Source organism: Coccinella septempunctata, chromosome 1, assembly GCF_907165205.1.
Source record: "Coccinella septempunctata chromosome 1, icCocSept1.1, whole genome shotgun sequence".
Lineage (NCBI taxonomy): Eukaryota > Metazoa > Arthropoda > Insecta > Coleoptera > Coccinellidae > Coccinella > Coccinella septempunctata.
Window position 1 is genome coordinate 33,928,759 of NC_058189.1, and position 19,401 is coordinate 33,948,159.

General features: G+C 36.5%; 1 protein-coding gene and 1 long non-coding RNA gene across 2 annotated transcripts; both read left to right on the forward strand.

Moving 5' to 3' along the window:
• Positions 1–2,750: 2,750 nt before the first annotated feature.
• Positions 2,751–7,067, forward strand: LOC123322984. The gene has a single exon (XM_044911125.1). The coding sequence runs from the start codon at positions 2,751–2,753 to the stop codon at positions 7,065–7,067; it is 4,317 nt and encodes a 1,438-aa protein (XP_044767060.1).
• A 6,181-nt stretch (positions 7,068–13,248) lies between these two features.
• Positions 13,249–13,492, forward strand: LOC123311760. The gene is made up of 2 exons (XR_006537508.1): positions 13,249–13,310; positions 13,367–13,492. It is a non-coding gene; the product is annotated as an uncharacterized LOC123311760 (long non-coding RNA).
• The last annotated feature ends 5,909 nt before the right edge of the window (positions 13,493–19,401 follow it).

Consider the following 19,401-nt stretch of genomic DNA (forward strand, 5'->3'; position numbering starts at 1 on the left):
TTTTTTTACATCAAGGAATATGAGATATTGGTTTTGTACTTTTTCGATAGGTACTGAAATGTACCTTCGATAAAAAAATTTGTAGCTCCAAATAGAATGAGTGAATTATCATTTTCAATAAGGGGCTATAGGCAAGTACACCCTACTTTTGAAAATGCAAATTTTCTCTATGTAAAAACTTCGTACTGGTTTTGTATCGTCAAGAAAAGTTTTATACTCTGAGATTTGGGGGTCTTAGGAGAATTCCAGGGATGGAGACATCTTTTCGAAGTAATAAGATTTTGGTTTTCGAAACAAACTTAAACATGTGTACCTACTAGTTTGGTACCGATATGTACCGTTTGTAAAAAGGAAATTAATCGTTAGACTAATTCAATTTTTTTCTCAACATCCTCCGTCCCTAGATTTATCTCCCTACTGCACATATCATAATTTTCTTCTTGATAAAGTCAAATTTGATCAACCTAAGATCAGAAAGAAATACATGGCGACGCGACGTTGAAAAAAGTCATCAATTTTGCACTTGTTTAACGCTAAAGTTCTGTACCGAAATGTACCGTTGAAAAAAGTTTTGTACCCCTAATTGAAATGACGAAAATACGTATTTCAGTTCGGAGGGGATGTTCACATACTCATCCCCAATTATTGGAAATTAAATTTTTTCTCTTTCGAAGTTTTGTACCGAAATGTACAAAAGCAAAAAGCTTTTATAATTGAATCCTACTCCAGAAATGGTCAAATGACAGAAGGGAAATCTGAAACATTCTGTTGATAAATTGAGTACCCCAATATTGCTGAAGATTCTTTACTATTTACTGTTTCTCCATGTGTTAGCGTTTTCTGTGAATTAGAAAGTCTTGAAAGACAAAGAGGTTGTGAGTTTACCAAAGAAGAGCATACCATAGTATCAACAATGTTGATAGTATGTTGATTGTTCGTGTTTTATCTCTGTTGGAGTCTGTGTAAGAAATGCTACACGATTTTGAAAAAAAAAAACGTCAATGTGTTCCCATATTATTAGTATAGATTCAACTGTTATCAGAAAATTGAAGATGTTCATTTTTCTCGTAGAATGGCCTGAGACCTGTCAATCTCAGATTACAAAACTAAATACACATGTTTCAGCTTGTTTCTGAAACCGAAATCTCCTTATTTCGAAACCATGTCTCCAGGCCCCCAATTTGAAACCCTCCTAAGACCCTTAATCTAAGGGTACCAAAATTTTTCTTTTGAGTGCATTTCGGTACAAAACTAGTACGAAACTTTGAAAGAAAAAAAATTTGCAATTTCAAATGGAGGGGGGTGAGCATGTCTATTGTTACCGCGAACTGAACTCCATATTTTCTTCATTTTAATTAGGGTACAAAACTTTTTTTCAACGGTACATTTCGGTACAAAACTAGTAAACATGTTTCAGCTTGTTTCCAAAACCGAAACTTCATTATTTCAAAAACATGTCTCCAGCCCCCCCAAATTGAAACCCTCCTATGACCCCTTAATCTTAGGGTACGAAACTTTTTCTCCAGGGTACATTTCGGTACAAAACTAGTGCAAAACTTTGAGATAGAAAAAATTTGCGATTTCAAAAGTGGGGGGTGAGCATGTCTACGACCCCCCCAAACTGAAAACCGTATTTTCATCATTTCAATTAGGGGTACAAAACTGTTTTCCAACGGTACATTTCGGTACAAAACTAGTACAAAACTTTAGCATTAAAAATAGGTAAACATTCAAATTTGGGGTGGCTGGAGACATGGACCTCAAATTACAATACTGTGAAGTTGTAATTTCAAGATACGAATCCATTTAGTATCTTATCCAATTTCTAATTACCCTCAGTCCCAAAGTCAAAGAAAACATAAACATTTATAGTAGAACCCAAAAAAATGTGCACATAGATCCACAAAACTATATATTATACTAGCTGACCCGGCAAACGTTGTTTTGCCATATAAATAATTTCCATGTTGTATCATAAAAAAATAGAAATTAAAAATTTTGTCTAAAAAATAAAAAAAAAATTTAGGGGTGGACTACCCCTAACATTTAGGGGGATGAAAAATAGATGTTGGCCGATTCTCATAGATAGCTGACCCGGCAAACGTTGTTTTGCCATATAAATAATTTCCTAATGATTAAATTACTAAAATGGCTATTAAAAAATAAGGGTTGATCGTAGAAGGGTGAAAATTGAGGATTGTATGTATTTTTGTATGTTGTATCATAAAAAAATAGAAATTAAAAATTTTGTCTAAAAAATACAAAAAAAAATTTAGGGGTGGACTACCCCTAACATTTAGGGGGATGAAAAATAGATGTTGGCCGATTCTCATAGATAGCTGACCCGGCAAACGTTGTTTTGCCATATAAATAATTTCCTAATGATTAAATTACTAAAATGGCTATTAAAAAATAAGGGTTGATCGTAGAAGGGTGAAAATTGAGGATTGTATGTATTTTTGTATGTTGTATCATAAAAAAATAGAAATTAAAAATTTTGTCTAAAAAATACAAAAAAAAATTTAGGTGTTGGAATTAAGAATCCCCCTACTTTGTTTTTCGAATATATGTTGATCGTCGAGTTGTCAGTGTGTAATGTTTTTTTGAGTAGAACTTGTCATAGTTGTCAAATACATATATTGAAATAAAAGTTGTTAATATAAGAAGTAGATTTGGCCCTCAATTAGAAAAGGTACACCCATATCTGATAGCTAGGGAACTATAGACTGAGGAAACATCAGTTCCAACATATGGCGACCGTGACAGGACCCTCTATTACAGGTATGGAAAAAACCAAGAAAGCCTTAGCTCTACAAAGAACAGCTTTTATAAAGATCTATGATAAGTTGAAAGAAGATTTCTCCAAAGAAAAATGCGATATCCTAGAAATACAGAGTAGCATCAAAGTCTTGGATGAAATAATGCTTCAAGTATCTGAACTGAATCAACTCATGATTGATATAATGTTGGATGCAGGAGAAGAAGAAGCGAATATGAATGCAGAAGTGGAATTGATGAATACGATGAGTTCTCAATATCACAAGATAAAATGTAGTTTCGATAAGTTAATATGTCAAAGCAGTGTCTCCAAGAAATCAGAATCCAGAAGCAAATTGAAGATTCCCAAACTTCAATTCAGACAGTTTGGTGGTGAAACGAAAGATTGGCTTGGATTTTGGAATCAATTCAGCAGAATTGATGAAGATTCTGATATAGAAGAGGAGGATAAACTACAATATTTAGTTCAAGCTACCACACCAGGCTCTCGAGCTAGACAAATTGTGGAAAGTTACCCTGCTTCTAAAGGTAACTTTGTTAAAGCAGTGGATAGTTTGAAACAAAGATTTGGAAGAGAAGATTTGTTAATAGAAGTTTATGTCCGAGAACTTCTCAAGCTAGTTTTGATGAATCTGAATACCAAAAATAAACTATCAACATTTTTTGACAAAATTGAATCACAATTGAGAGCATTAGAAAGTCTGGGTGTAAAATCAGATACCTGCGCTGAGATGCTATACCCTTTGGTTGAATCATGCCTAGGAGAAGATTTAATACGAGCATGGCATAGAAGTCAGTTCTATTCATCAGAGTGCAGTTTGAAGAAGCGTCTTGATGCTCTCATGAATTTTCTGAGAGAAGAAGTGATGAACGAAGACAGAATTCATCTCGCGGTGTCCAGTTTCAAAGACAGACGAAAGCCTGAAGATAGGAGCATACGTACTAGTTTTAATGTACCCACTGCTTCTGAATTGTACAACAAAGGAGTTCCACGATGTGTGTTTTGCAAAAATTCACATTCAACTGATCAATGTAAGGAAGTGTTGAAACTCAGTTTTGCAGAAAGGAAACAGAAATTGTCAGAAAATGCTTGTTGCCACCTATGCACCAAATTTGGTCATATAGCTCGAAGATGCCGCTCTCGAGAAAAATGCCACAGATGTCAAGGTAGACATTGTGTTATTATGTGTCCCAAAAACGATGTCGAGTCATCATCGAGTTCTAATGATAGGAATTTGAAACAGCCAAACTTAAAAATTGATGAACACAGTCTGTCCAACCACACTTTTCCCGAAATTTTTTTGCAAACCATAGTAGTAGAACTGAGGGGGGACAAAGAATGTCGCCGAGTAAGACTCTTGATCGATACTGGATCCCACAAGTCATATATTACAAGAAAAATTGCCGAAGAGATGGGGTACCCTCCAGTTCGAGAAGAACAGCTAGTACATTCACTTTTTGGAGGAACACAAACTGAATCTGTGAGTCATAGATGCTTCAGAATTTCTCTTCAAAGTCTTACTGAAGACTACTGTTGCAACTTCGAAGTTTTGGATCAACCATTGATTTGCAACCACATAAGCTCAGTGAAAAAGGGACCTTGGCTGGATGAACTGAAACAAATGGGAGTAGAAATTACTGATACTACAGATGGGCCAATTGATGTTTTGGTTGGTGCCGACATAGCCGGAAAACTTTTTTCCGGACGTAAACAAGATTTGGATTGTGGACTTGTAGCGGTTCATACATTACTAGGTTGGACACTCATGGGAAAACTGAAATCAGAATACTCATCTAAGACATCCCTTCTTGTAACTTCAATGTTTTCGAAAAATGTGTCCATATGTGACTTATGGAACCTAGATGTCCTTGGTATTCAAGCTCCTGAAAATTCTGAATCACAACGGGAACAAGAAAAACTTGTTATGGAACATTTTCTAACAACAGTTAAACGAAGAGATGACAGGCGATATGAAGTGTGTATGCCTTGGATTGAAGGTCATCCCCCTTTATCATCCAACTTCGATTTATCCTATAAAAGACTCCTCCACACTGTGAAAAAGTTGAAAAAGGATAATTTCTATAACGTCTACGATAGCGTCTTCGACAATTGGTTAGCTGAAGGAGTTATAGAATGTTCGTCAGAAAATGAACCTCTTGAAACATCATCTCAGTCTGGTCATTTTTTACCTCATCATCCAGTATATAAGCCCAGTAGTACCACAACACCTGTACGTCCAGTTTTTGATGCTTCGTCAGGAGCAAAGTATCAACCATCTTTGAATGAGTGCCTTGAGAAAGGAATCAACCTCATTGAATTAATTCCATCTATGATTCTACGTTTCCGCTTGGATAAGATAGGAATCACAGCTGATATAAGAAAGGCATTTCTTCAGATTGGATTACAAGAAAACGATAGAAACTTTCTGAAGTTTCTTTGGTATGATAAAAACGGAAAAATAAAAATTTATAGACATGCCCGTGTCGTATTTGGAGTAACTTGCAGTCCTTTTCTATTGGGAGCATTCCTCGAATTTCATCTGCAGGAAACTCTAAGAGAATCAATTCATGAAGAAAACTCCTATAGTCCCGAAGTTATTTCGAAATTATTGAAGTCATTTTACGTTGACAATATTCTCATAAGTGTACAAAACGAAGAAGCTCTCAACCAATTCATTGAACAGTCAACTAAAATTTTGGCTGATGGAAAGTTCGAGTTGAGAGGGTGGGAGCATTCTTTGCCAGAAAATGTCGAAGCAAAAAGTAACATCCTTGGACTCATCTGGAATCGTAAATTGGACACCTTAGAACTTTCTCTAGAATGGTTTGATAAAATGGATGTAGGACTGATAACTAAACGAACTATATTATCTGCAGCACACAAACTGTTTGATCCAATTGGTTTCTCATGTCCAGTGACACTGATCCCAAAAATTTTGCTCCAAAGGACTTGGTCTACGAAATTGGGATGGGATTTGGAAGTTGATGAAGTAGTTCAAGAATTATTCCTGAAGTGGTTACAAGAACTACCCTATTTGACATCCGTTAAGATTCCTCGGTGGATATCTATAGATTCCACTATATTGACCACTCAATCTGTACATGTTTTCTGTGATGCAAGTGCAGATGCCTATGCAGTTTGTATTTTTCTCAGAACAGAAACTGGTGATGGTCAAGTGGTTTTGAGATTAATCGAAGGAAAATGTAGAGTAGCACCTATTAAAAAATTAACCATACCACGTCTCGAACTTTTGGCTGCAACAATTGGAGTGAGAATATTTCGAAATTTCCAGACAAACTATGAAATCAACCTTCAAGCATTTTTTTGGTCAGACTCCTCAACTGTTTTATCTTGGATCAAAAGGAAAGAAAATTGGAAACCATTCATCTGGAACCGTGTTGAAGAAATAAAACGTTTTTCAAAACCTATAGACTGGTACCATGTTCCTGGTGATATGAATCCTGCAGATCTTCCATCACGAGGATGTTCTGCTAAATCACTAGCTGATGGAAGATGGTGGGAGGGTCCAAAATGGTTGTGTGATCCAATTTCCCAATGGCCTAGTCAGAATTTTGATAGTAATGAAGAGGAAATAAACTGCGAAAGAAGAAAAACTGTTGTTTCCTCGTTGTCGGTGTCTAAAGATTTTGTATGGTACTACAAGTACTTTTCGAAGTTCAGCAAAATCGTCAAGATGGTTGCATGGATCAAACGATTTGTCAATAATAGCAGAAAGAAAAATACTGAAGACTCAAAATTTCTGACTGTCGATGAACTGGAAGTATCAAGAAAACTAGTAATTCGTTTCATACAAGAAGAAAGTTTTGAGTCTGTAGAAGATCCCAAATTATCATCATTATGTCCCTTTACTGATAACCAAGCACTGATCAGATTGCGAACAAAAATTTCAGATAGAACCGATGCAGAGGATTTTCGTATGCCATTTGTATTGCCCACAAACCATGAAGTTGTGAAACGTTTGATTTTCGAAGAACATATAAAGAATAATCATGTTGGAGTACAAGAATTGATGAGTATTCTTAGAGCGAATTATTGGATTCTTAAAAGTAGACGCACTATTAGATCCGTTATCAGTAGTTGCATCTCTTGTAAGCGATTTAGATGCAAACTTCTCAAATATCCTGCCATAAGTTTACCAGAAAAGAAAAGCGATAATCATACCAAAGGTGAAGAGGAACAGTTATCAAAAAGATCGTTAACTAGAGATGCGGTAGTTAGAACGAGATCAGGAAGGCCTGTAAAAGTTCCTGAAAGATTTGAACATTGATTGTGTCATTACTTCGATGTATGAATGACACAAGGTGGGAGTGTGTTGGAATTAAGAATCCCCCTACTTTGTTTTTCGAATATATGTTGATCGTCGAGTTATCAGTGTGTAATGTTTTTTTGAGTAGAACTTGTCATAGTTGTCAAATACATATATTGAAATAAAAGTTGTTAATATAAGAAGTAGATTTGGCCCTCAATTAGAAAAGGTACACCCATATCTGATAGCTAGGGAACTATAGACTGAGGAAACATCAGTTCCAACATTAGGGGTGGACTACCCCTAACATTTAGGGGGATGAAAAATAGATGTTGTACTTCCTATACTCGATTATGCTGACGTAGCCTATATGGGTCTCACAAACACACAGCTGATGAAACTGGAGCGGTTACAAAATGCAGGTGTACGATTTGTCTACAACTTAAGGAAATTTGATCGTATAAGTCAATTCAGGCAAAATATGGGATTGCTACCCATCAAACAACGTCGAATTTGGCATCTTCTTTTACTGGGGTTCAAGGTGTTGAGGTCCCGCGAGCCTGAATACCTGTATGATGGTCTTAGTCTTCTGGGAGATGGGGTCCGTCAGACAAGGGCACTCTATAACTTTACCTTGAGGATACCACTCTACTCGACTAGTGTTTGCTCGAATAGCTTCACAGTTCTGTTTCCCCGGCTCTGGAATCGCCTCCCTCCGGATATCGTTCGGAAGGTAACTTACCTTTCATTTAGGTTTTTCCTCAGGAGATATTTAAGTGCTTCACCCATCACACTTACTTGATACCCATGTTTAATATGGTCCCTTTCTTCGGCGACGTCTATCCTTCTCCCTCCCATTTCCCTTTCTCCCTATTTTGGAGCAGGTTGAACTTAATTTAAGTTAGGTCAGGTATTCTTGTTTTTAGATATAAGTTTCTTTAATAGATTACTTCTGGTTGGCAGGAAGAAATTGCATTGCGATATGTCCACCTTTTGCACAATTCTATAAAAATGTATGAAACTTGTCTTAATGCAATAAAGAGTTCAATAATGTTGGCCGATTCTCATAGATACCGGATAAGCACAAAAAATTTCATCAAAATCGATCAAGCCGTTTCGGAGGAGTATGGTAACGAAAACTATGACACGAGAATTTTATATATTAGATTTATAAAAGAATAATGGAGAGCATAAATCTTGTTCAGGGCTTAAGAAGAAACCTAGGCAAATCTTCACTCAGAGCCGGAATGAGGGAGTGGCGGGAGAGGCCGTCGCCACGGCAGCTATAGCGATCTGGGGGCGAAAAATAAGTATAAAGAAAAACAAAATTCTCTCCAATTGAATATGTTTCATTCAATATTCAGCACAAATTATAATATTATAAAAATTGGCCATATCACATTATAGTCATGTGTATGAATGAATTCTATTAATGTGTGAACGTAAATGAACATCATACTCTACTGAAGGTTCTCGAGAGAATCATCTCCTGAGAACTTCTGGAATTCCTGCTGACAACCCAGACAACCTCGGTTATTCCCAAAGAACAACATGATTTTTATTCCGGGAAGGTCTATTTTAACTAATCTTCTGACATGTGTTGATACGTGGACTGCTGAATTAGATCGTAAAAATCCGGTAGACGTTATCTATCTCGATTTTTCCAGCGCATTTGACAAGGTGCCGATTAAACGGTAACTTCATAAAATGGAACACTTTGGTATTCGTGGCCGTCTACTAAGCTGGATGGAGGCATTTCTCTGCGGGCGTTCCTTTTCGGTCAAGGTTGGTGCTGCGCGCTCTTCATTCAGGCCAGCTTCGAGTGGTGTTCCTCAAGGCTCAGTTTTGGGCCCTCTACTGTTTCTGCTATACGTCTCTGAGTTGCCAAACCAGATATCGTCCACTAGTGCTTGCTATGCCAATGACATGAAGTTTTTTAATGACCCGATTAAATTTGGTGCCACAAGATGATCTAGTCGTAGCCGCAACCAAAGTTGCACTGACAGCGTTACCAGTGCAGCTTTTAAACACCTTCTAACGCAGCTCCTACAAAAAGATGGATCAGTCGAACAGGACAAAATTTGTATCCGGAGGTAAAATACCCTCCCATTCGGATCTCCGGGGGAGGGTGCCTGAGCGAGTAAATCATCGAACAAACACCAATGAAAAGCACATAGCTTTTGCATACCAACAACACCGCTAGAATACAGCATAATGGCTCCACAACCGACCATTTCTCAACCAACTCCGGAATAAAACAAGGCTGCGTATTTTCGCCATAGCTTTTGCCAGAAGTTGCTGAAGACTTCAGCTTTTTCGATGGAATATGTTCGAAAGGCTTCCCATTTGGCGAACTGAAGAAGAAAGCATTGAATTATAGTTCCGATTCATTTTTCGACGAATTTTAGAGCTTCAAATTCAAGGTAGAGCGATATTTGACAATCTACAGAATATGAATGCTACTGATCTTCTAGAAAATACGGTGGCGCCGCTCGAAAAATTTTTGACTTCATCAGTAACCATAGCTGCCACTGCAACATGTAGACGTTCTAAAGGCTAACTAATTCAGCAGGCTTATCAATATAAAGGAATCACGACATCATTGGTATTTTTCCTTTCTTCAGCAACACCAAAGCGATAATAGTGAAATTATAGTTAACTTTGAATGCATGTTTTTGTTATTTTGGGTCCCTTTTGTTCTGATTCTATTTTAATCAATTTTCTTCAAAAACAGGAAAAAATTTTCCGGGCGAAGAAAATTAGTCGATTATGAAACCTAGACAAATACAAATCAAGAATATAGAGAAAGAATTTCATAGGGGGCATATAATATGAGAATTCGCCAGAATCCTAGTTCCGGCTCTGTCTCCACTGGTCTGGTAAGAGGATTTCAAAGGGAAGGGAAACAGCAAACTAACCTTTCTTCCGTACAAGAGCTGTGTGGCTATCACCTCGCTGATAGAGAATATATAAGGAACTTCACTCAAAGTTGCTCAATATAAATCTGACTTGCTTAATAAAGATGATTTCACAATAATGGAATAGCACAAATGGTGCGATGAATGCGGCGACATTACAGAGGATACCCTCAAGGCGTCGCTAGCAACTAGGACAAAAAACGCCTGACAAACCCGAGTCAGGCACCCTAACATTCACGACTAGACATCATGTGTAGTATTGGTCTTTAGTCAAAGACCAAAGACCAAAGAACCAATGCAGTCGCATTGGTTTCTACAGCGACATTCTGTTGTTGCTTTGCTGGTTTCATTTGTCCCTGAGACCGAAAATCTTACGTTCAAATATTTCGAGAAACGAAAATAAGTGTTGCAATTACAAAAAAACGTTATATTTATGAGGTAGCCATAATCCATTTGCAGACGGAATGCAATTAGTACTTACCAAGGGCAGCTGATCAGCAAAATTCATAATAAACATACATTTCTAACCTATCATAATTAATTTTCATAAATGAATTTGAACTGAATATTTTAGAACGCCTGGACTAGATATTCAGATGAAAATCCTCCGATTCGAACTCGGGAAAATGTAGCATTACATTTGGCGGCCGTGGCGCTCTTAGAACATAGATAGTAGATACATGGAATGAACATTCAGTGCTACGAATGAATTGTTTGTAGTACACACATTCGATGCACAGATTACAGAGATTACAGAGATTCTCTGTAACCTGTGATTCGATGTTTCTCTGTCTAGGGCGACACTAAGGCAGTGGCGTTATATTGAAAAATTTACATACTTCCTACTTCCTACCTATTCGTTCTAAATATAGACGTGACAATGATGTCCGAGTCTCAATTGTGATTGGAACACTAAGCAACTATCTCACTCCAGTCTTTGGAATGTTTATTTTCCATTCTATGTATCTGTTATGGGAAATGTAATTATTTAGGTCAGTATTCATAATGCTTGGTTATTATGAATAATGACCATTAAAATCGGGCAATTTGATAAATTTGAATTATTTTAAAATAATTTCTCACATTGCCCGATCATTATAAATACCGATATTATTTCTTTGGGCACTTTGATTAATTGACACCAATGGGACAACCTATGTGAAAAGAATGGCGAAGATATTCCACAGATAGAGATTTAACTAAGAGAATGTGCAAGATTGTCATCCAAGACAGGCTATAGTCGATGTGGCTGTAAAGATAGCTGTAAATCCAACGAGCGCAAGTGTCGTAAAGAAAAAAAGCTATGTAACTCGAAATGTCACCAAAGTGGAAGCTGCTCTAATAGGCCTGTTTTGGTTCACTTTTAGGATGGTTCCAGAACGGTTCAAAACAGTCGCACATTTATTTATTCAGCGTATGCTCGCGCGTAGCATGTGTGTAGCTTCCCATAGCATTGCTGCTCCACTACTTTGAACCGATTCGGAACCGCCTAAAGTGTGAACCAAAACAAAGCCAGAGAATAGAGCCTGTATTGGCCTGTATTGCTACGTATTGACATTTTGTGTGAATATAAATTTGAAAGTACGTACATATCTAATACATTAGTTTTATTTGGACTTAAGTTTTGTTTGTACTTATTTCATCCCACCGGTTTGTTTGTCAGCAAGTGAAATTTTGTTTGTTATGTTTTGTTTGTTACTTTGTCAGTTAGGTATGCAAAAATTTGTTATTTTTTATAAGAAATATGAATTATATATGTTAGCAAATGTTAATTTGACCCCCCTTAAAATATACTGATAATGTCCGACGACGAATGTCGAAGGAAGAATAAGAGTATAGAACCTATGCTCTGTGAACTCTGTGCTCCAATGTTACCTGCTCTCTCTTTGGCACAGGCCGAATAGACAATTACTTGAACTATCTTGTCGGGCGATACGCTTTGTACCTGACCCTGTGTTAGAGCACCTCCACGTGCTAGATAACCGACCGCCATCTTACTTTGTGAATAAAAAGTACCAACCACGTGTTTTATTAAATCTAACATCAGAAGTGGGATTAAATTTCTTCTTTCGAGAAAAGAAATTGAGGATCCTATTTTGTGAGTGAAAATCGTTTGTGTTTTGTGAGAATCTACAAGAATAAGCCGAAATGGACCAGCAAAATCTCAACAAAGCTCCCGAAGAAAGTGAAGCCATTTCGGTAATGCGGATAATGGAGAACCAGGCCCAACTTCAAATGAAGATGATGGAGTTGCTAGCCAACATGTTTAGTTTAAGGAACGACACCGACCACGTGGTGACCGCATAATTATCGTTAGCCCAATTTGACCCCGACGATACATCCTTTTCAACCAAGGAGTGGATTGAGGAAGTTGATCAAATTAAATTCGTAAACAGGTACGTCTGATACTGTTGTGGGCAAGCCCTGAAAGGCCGTGCAGCCTAAATTTATCAAAATTGGAAACCGATTGTTAGAAATTGGTTAACATTTTCTAGGAATCTAGAGAAAGCGTTCCCTGAGAAAGGAACTCCGGCCACGAGGCTTAAAGCTAGCATGTTGATAAGTAGTGCAAATTTTAGTTCGTTAGTAGAGTATGCTCATGCCAAGTTGAATTCGATCAGGAAACTTTTCCGTGGGAAATAGTGTTGAGCTTGATAACACATGATATCACAAATGTAGAAGTTAAGAATAGATTATTAGTGCAAGAATCTAAGAATGAAATGCAGCAGCTGAAATTGCATCCTTCATAGGATTCCGACGCTCCATATTAGTCTCAGATAATAGTAGAAAACTAGAAAAGTGAAGCAGCTACTGAAAACAGAATCAGACAAAACCTTTCATGGGAATTGTAAGAACTGTGGAAAATTTAGGCATAGAAAGTTAGATTATTGTAAAGAAATGTTGTTTTAATTCTAATCCAGAAAATTCCAGTCTTGAATGTAATTTCTGTGATAGAAAGGGACATACTGAAGATTTTTATTTTGTTAAGAAAAAGAGAGAAACAAGTTCAGTCAAACTTTAGTTACCCAGTGTTCGTAACAATCGATTAGCACATTAGATTTGAATCTAGACTTGTCAGGATTGGACGAGCGATTAGTAAAGTATTGAATAAATCGAATGTTGTCAAATAACAAAAATATCAAGCATGTCGACTAACTTAGTCGAAACATACCTAGTGAAAATAAGATACTGGCGCTTTGTTATGTTTCAGGAAAATCAAAACCAATTGCAAAAGTTTGATCTGTTTTGTACGTGAATTCTTATGAAGATTTACACAAGACAAGCGCTCTCAAGAATGTAAAATGTTCCCGTTGAGCAATCCAGGAGTATAGTATAACGCTGGCAGGTCTCGAACATCAGGTTAGGTTACCGATTGATGTTAATCAGAAAATTTCCATGAAGGTGACATCTATCGAATGAAGAAAAACTGAAGCCAACATTTATTGGACCTTTCGAAGTGCAAGCAGTCCTACCAAACGATCTATATGCCTTGAGAAGAGTAGGAGTCCAGAATAGAACCAATGAGATCTTGGCCTAAAAAAAAGCAAATAGTGATGAGTGAGTGCTAGTTTCAATGATGCGCCATGATGAAGTGAAATATTCTCATGTCCATCAGATTTTATGTCCTATACTGTTCCTTATGAGATTCTTATTGTTATGTTATGATCCATTGTATTGTCTCATGTTCATTTTATGTTGAATGTTTTCCAAAGCACTTGAAATTCCATGATAAGTTTTCGGTACTTTAAATACGAATATGTAAAATTGACAAGTAAGGCCCAGACGGGATGTCGCTAGTGAGGCTAACTCTGTGCAATTGACAAGTAAGGTCCGGACGGGAGTCCCTAGTTGAGGCTAACCTCTGTGCAATTTCACAGTTGTGATATTGACAAGTAAGGCCTAGACGGGAGGTCGCTAGTGAGGCTAACTTCTGTGCAATTGACAAGTAAGGCCCGGACGGGAGTCCCTAGTAGAGGCTAACTTCTGTGCAATTTTATAGTAGTGATATTGACAAGTAAGGCCCAGACGGGATGTCGCTAGTGAGGCTAACTCTGTGCAATTGACAAGTAAGGTCCGGACGGGAGTCCCTAGTTGAGGCTAACCTCTGTGCAATTTCACAGTTGTGATATTGACAAGTAAGGCCTAGACGGGAGGTCGCTAGTGAGGCTAACTTCTGTGCAATTGACAAGTAAGGCCCGGACGGGAGTCCCTAGTAGAGGCTAACTTCTGTGCAATGTCACAAACCTAATTTAACAGTTTATATGTTGTAAATGACAATTTTATCAACTTTTGAAATTCCAAGTGTTTTGCTGACCTGATCTGTAAACAGTAAGCGGTGGTGGTTTTTTTTCTCGCTTGGCTCTTTTTTCCACCTATAATAATGCCGCAGCGCGAGCCAGCGCATCAAACAGAGCCATGTACCCAAAGATTCAACTGTTTTATGTTTACAAGCACCCTTTAACAATGTTGTTTGATATTAAGATATTGTTTATGCCTAGTAAGTGAAACGAGGACGTTTCAGTGGTCAGTATGGCCGTGTTAGCAAATGTTAATTTGACCCCCCTTAAAATATACTGATAATGTCCGACGACGAATGTCGAAGGAAGAATAAGAGTATAGAACCTATGCTCTGTGAACTCTGTGCTCCAATGTTACCTGCTCTCTCTTTGGCACAGGCCGAATAGACAATTACTTGAACTATCTTGTCGGGCGATACGCTTTGTACCTGACCCTGTGTTAGAGCACCTCCACGTGCTAGATAACCGACCGCCATCTTACTTTGTGAATAAAAAGTACCAACCACGTGTTTTATTAAATCTAACATATATAATTTTCAAATTGCCCACCTGATTTTTAGCATTATACATAATGACCGGGCAATGTAATATTTGCAACATAATTTATCATTTTGTCATATCCTTTTGGGCACTTTTTAAATTGCCCGGGCATTATAAACAATGCCCAATTATTTACATTGCCCGTAACATATCTATGTTCTGAGGTGGCGCTATGCTGCAGTGTGTGTTGCATATTAGAGGAGGCGAAACGACAATTTGATTCCGCCGACAACGTAATGCACGCGATCGACGGACGTTCACAGTTCTTATCAGTTTGCCGACTGATTGGGAATATCCGAGGTTTCAATAGGGCAAAGGAGGCTGAGCTCCGTTGGCTATTTACGGGTTCATTTCAATTTAACGGCTTCGTGGTGAACTCGAATTCTGGATTCTTTGTGATTTTGCTGTCAGTGGTTAATACTGAATCGGAAATATAATGGATGGAATAGAGGAAATTGAACATTGCGAAACTATTGTACATTGGATTTTGGGAACTAATTTCAGTCAGGTAGAATATCCAATGAAAAAAAAAATCATCTCTAGGCTGGACGATTCATTCTCGATGGACGATAAACATTTAGTCTGGAAACCATTGCAAAGAAAATTAATTTCAGAAAAAATATCCCTTTTTATTATATTGGAGAAATATAATTGATTGACTGCTAATACTCGAATTCATTGCTGATCAAAAGTTTAGCCCCCCTGGTTCAAATGACCACGAGCCGAGCAATGATGTGAGTACCAGTGTACTTACATCATTTATATGGCACATAGTGATGAAATCATTTTTGTGAGGTTTGTTTTCTCTTCAAGTAGTTGTCAGCGTATGGATAAATTACTTCTGAAAAAATTCGTCCTGCAAATCAGGCGGGTTCAGCTATAGTAGAGTAGTTTCGGGTAATATGGCCTGTACCCATTTTTCCAAAACTAACCAACTGTAGTGGGGTACGTAACCTCCATATCGTCTAGGCTCTTCATTTGACCGTCTCGGTTGATCCCTGTGTCCCACCGAGTGCGCATGTGCGGAAATCGAAAATTATCGGAAGAGATCTTATTTTTTAGGTAAGTTCAACTTATTCTCTCTCGTTATGCATTATCTTTTTTTATATTGCGGTTGCATAGTAATTTAGGTAATCTATAGGGAACGATTTGTCAAAATCAGCTAAGCGATCGTTGCCGTGGGGCACACAAGCTTTTCCCTCCATTGATTCGCATGCTGTTTTGGTCGAGTATTGTGCCTGTTCTTAGAAAAAATGTTCTTCCCGGCGTTTGATTAGAGTGATTGAACTATAAATTTCTCAGATATGCCTCTTTACAGTGATAATAAAAAGCTTTGTGTGCCCCACGACAACGATTGCTCAGCTGAGTTTGACAAATCGTTAGAGTTCCCTATAAGATTATTTCGTAGTGGCATTTCATGAAAGAATTGTCATCAAATTCTTAGGTTATATTCTTTATAATCAGAAAAGAACACTACGGACATTATGGCGTACTATGTAGGTGGCTTATTATATAGACTACCAGGCTATATTGTTCACCCGTTATCTCGTCTTTCTAAATGGTAATTTTTTTTCTCCCAAGACAATGGCCCCACGAAATCCCGTTGCAGAAAGGAAACGACAAACTGGTGGAAAAAGTTCATGAAAAAAGCGAAAAGAAGAAAATTGGTTCATTGAAAGGCTGAAAGCTACCAAACTTGTAATGTACCCCGAACAACTATTTGAGACGTTTGGCATCTTAAGAAGATCTACCAGCCGAGAAAGCGACTTTTGAGAGATTAGGAAGAAAACCCACCTAACAATGGCCTGGGCCATTGTGACCTACCTTGTTTAAATTCTAACGAATATTTAATTTTGACAAGAACTGCTGTTTGATTTATGTTTCGATGTTAATTAGCTTTAATTTATCATTGTTGTTTACTTTTAAGTTCAAAGAAGAGATACATACACCGAATAAAGATTTTTCAATCTTATAAAATTCAAATTTTATTTCCAAAAAGACTTATGGTGTGCCATATTACCCGAAATTACTCTAATATAAAACAAAGTGATATTCGGACATAGTTCTATTTCTTGTCAATAAATGAGGCACAACCATTGTAAGTAATAAATAGGTAATCAATAGTTTGACTCATATAAAGGTCCAATTCTGATAGAAATAAAAGATGAGCGAAAAAATTGCATGGTGTTTGAAGAAAATTGATATTTCAATTTTAAGAGGATATAGCGATAAATAGAGATCATGTAAGGAAGTATGTGATGTAAATTTAAAAAATAGAGTCGTTTCATCACGATTTGTTATACGTTTTTGTAGAAAAATTACCTTATAAAATTATTTGTTGAAATTTATTTTGTATTTTATGATTTCATGATATCTAGGAAACTAATGCATTTAGATATAACATATGGTAAATAATGAATGTCTCAAATTGGATGAAAAATGAAAATACGTAATTTTGTCATATTTGTCATCCCCCACAACTTTGTGGTCGACCCTGTGTATTTCAATTTATCCTAGATATGAACCTAGATTTTTAATAGCCCTACAACTTTTATTTAAGAAAATTTTCTATAACCCCTGTATATTTTGACATGATTTACCGTTCTGGTAATTTTTTCTCACCCTGTTTATGGAGCTTCAAATCAATTTCGTATGTAAAATATTTCGCAACTGATGAAGAAACGATCCCAAACAACACACTTCCGTCTAAATGACATCTCATTTATGTCAAAAGGGATCTAAAATGATCTTGCTCTGAATTATGATCAAAATTAGATTATCTAAATAAGACGTTTTCTATGAATGATGTTTTTGAAATATCTTTTAGATTTCTAGTCTTATGCCTGGCAAAATTCTTAGGTCAGTAAGATATCTGAAAATAGATTAGTTTCCAAATATACATCTGAAAAACGTTTTTCTTATATCTAATTGTATTAATCGCGAAAGAATCACTGGGCGGACAACTAATAGATATGATATACCATACCAATATTAGACATCAATATCTGACTTTATTAAGACATCTAGATCACATATGGAGAACATCTAACTAAAATGGTCGAAAACCAGTGACCAGATGAATATCTTTCAGATATATCATTTTGTATCGTCTATGAACATTAGAATTCAAATTGTACCAAATATGTCGATTAATATCTTCAAAGAAGACCATATATTGAAAAAACGTTTATTGGATATCTTAATTTTATAATCATGATGAAATTAGTTTTCAGACGGGAAATAGATATCATATACCATATCGATATGACACATCAATATCGGACTTTGTTTAGACGCCTAGATTACATATATAAAACATCTAAGTAAAATGGTCGAAAAACAGTGAACAAATAAATTTCTTCTAGATTTGTCATTGCTAGATCGTCTTTAAACTTAACGATTCCAAGTGTCGCAAATAATAATAAGAAGTCAATGCCATCTATTGAAGTGACTTCCGAAATTAATTATTCATAAACCATATTTCTACGATAGTCAAAAAATTTTGGACTAATCAACATCTTCCTAGTGTATTTTTCAAATTAATATTGTATTTATCATCTAAGTATCAATGCTAAAAAGCACATGTAAGTATTCGTATTCCTACTGATAGGGATGTTTTTCTAGGAGACTTAGTATCAGGATTTTGAAATTCGTGAAAATTTTCATATGATAAAACTGATTGGACAATTTTTTCAATAAAAATCGAAAATCGAGTATGAATATTGGTACCTATTCCAAAAACAATAATGGTGAAGAATGATTGACTCCTAAATTCAATATGTTAAATATGAATTTCGAACGAAACTATTGATTAACCCAAGATACTCTTGATAGTCTTGAGGAAAAAGGATATTTTTCCGAGTTTGCAGAAAATAGGTGTTTGGTTGAAGGGTCGAGAGATATGCGATGAGAAGGACTAGACACGAACTTCGATCGGGTTGGATCGCTTGGTGGCGAACTCTTATCGCAATTCGCAAGAAGCCGCGAACCGGCCATGGGCCAATAGAGTTAAAGTTCATAGTGCATAGCCATTTGAACTTGAACATTCAACATTTCCGTTAGTATACAACCCTTCTTTGTAAGAAGGTCAAGTCGGCTAGTGATTGTGTTCGTTTTTTGATTAGTGATTTGTGCTGTAATAATTGAACAAGGTGAGTGCATTTTCTACTTAGGGTAGTTACAGCAGGTAATCCCTTCACACATTAATCAAATTGCTTGAACATAGTAAAATACTATTTACTTCGATATGGTATTAGTTTGAATGTGTGCTCTCTGTTAAAAATGATATCCAGTTATCGTTTTCAAATACTTACCTGAATTTTTGGCTACAATAAATTGAGATATAGGTAGATTTAAAATAGAAATATTTTTCATAGATCAATCGTCTAATAAAGTCTATTAAATGATATTTTTTAGATAACCATTGACGAGTCAATACTATTTTGTTAGATAGGTACTATTAATGGTATATATTATATTTAAAATGCGCTCCTCTGAGGAATATCAATCGGAAATTTGACGAATAATCGAATATACAGAGTTTGAAATCTTCGAGGAAATGTTTAGATGTTTTTCAGATCATTTAAGAATTCGAATATT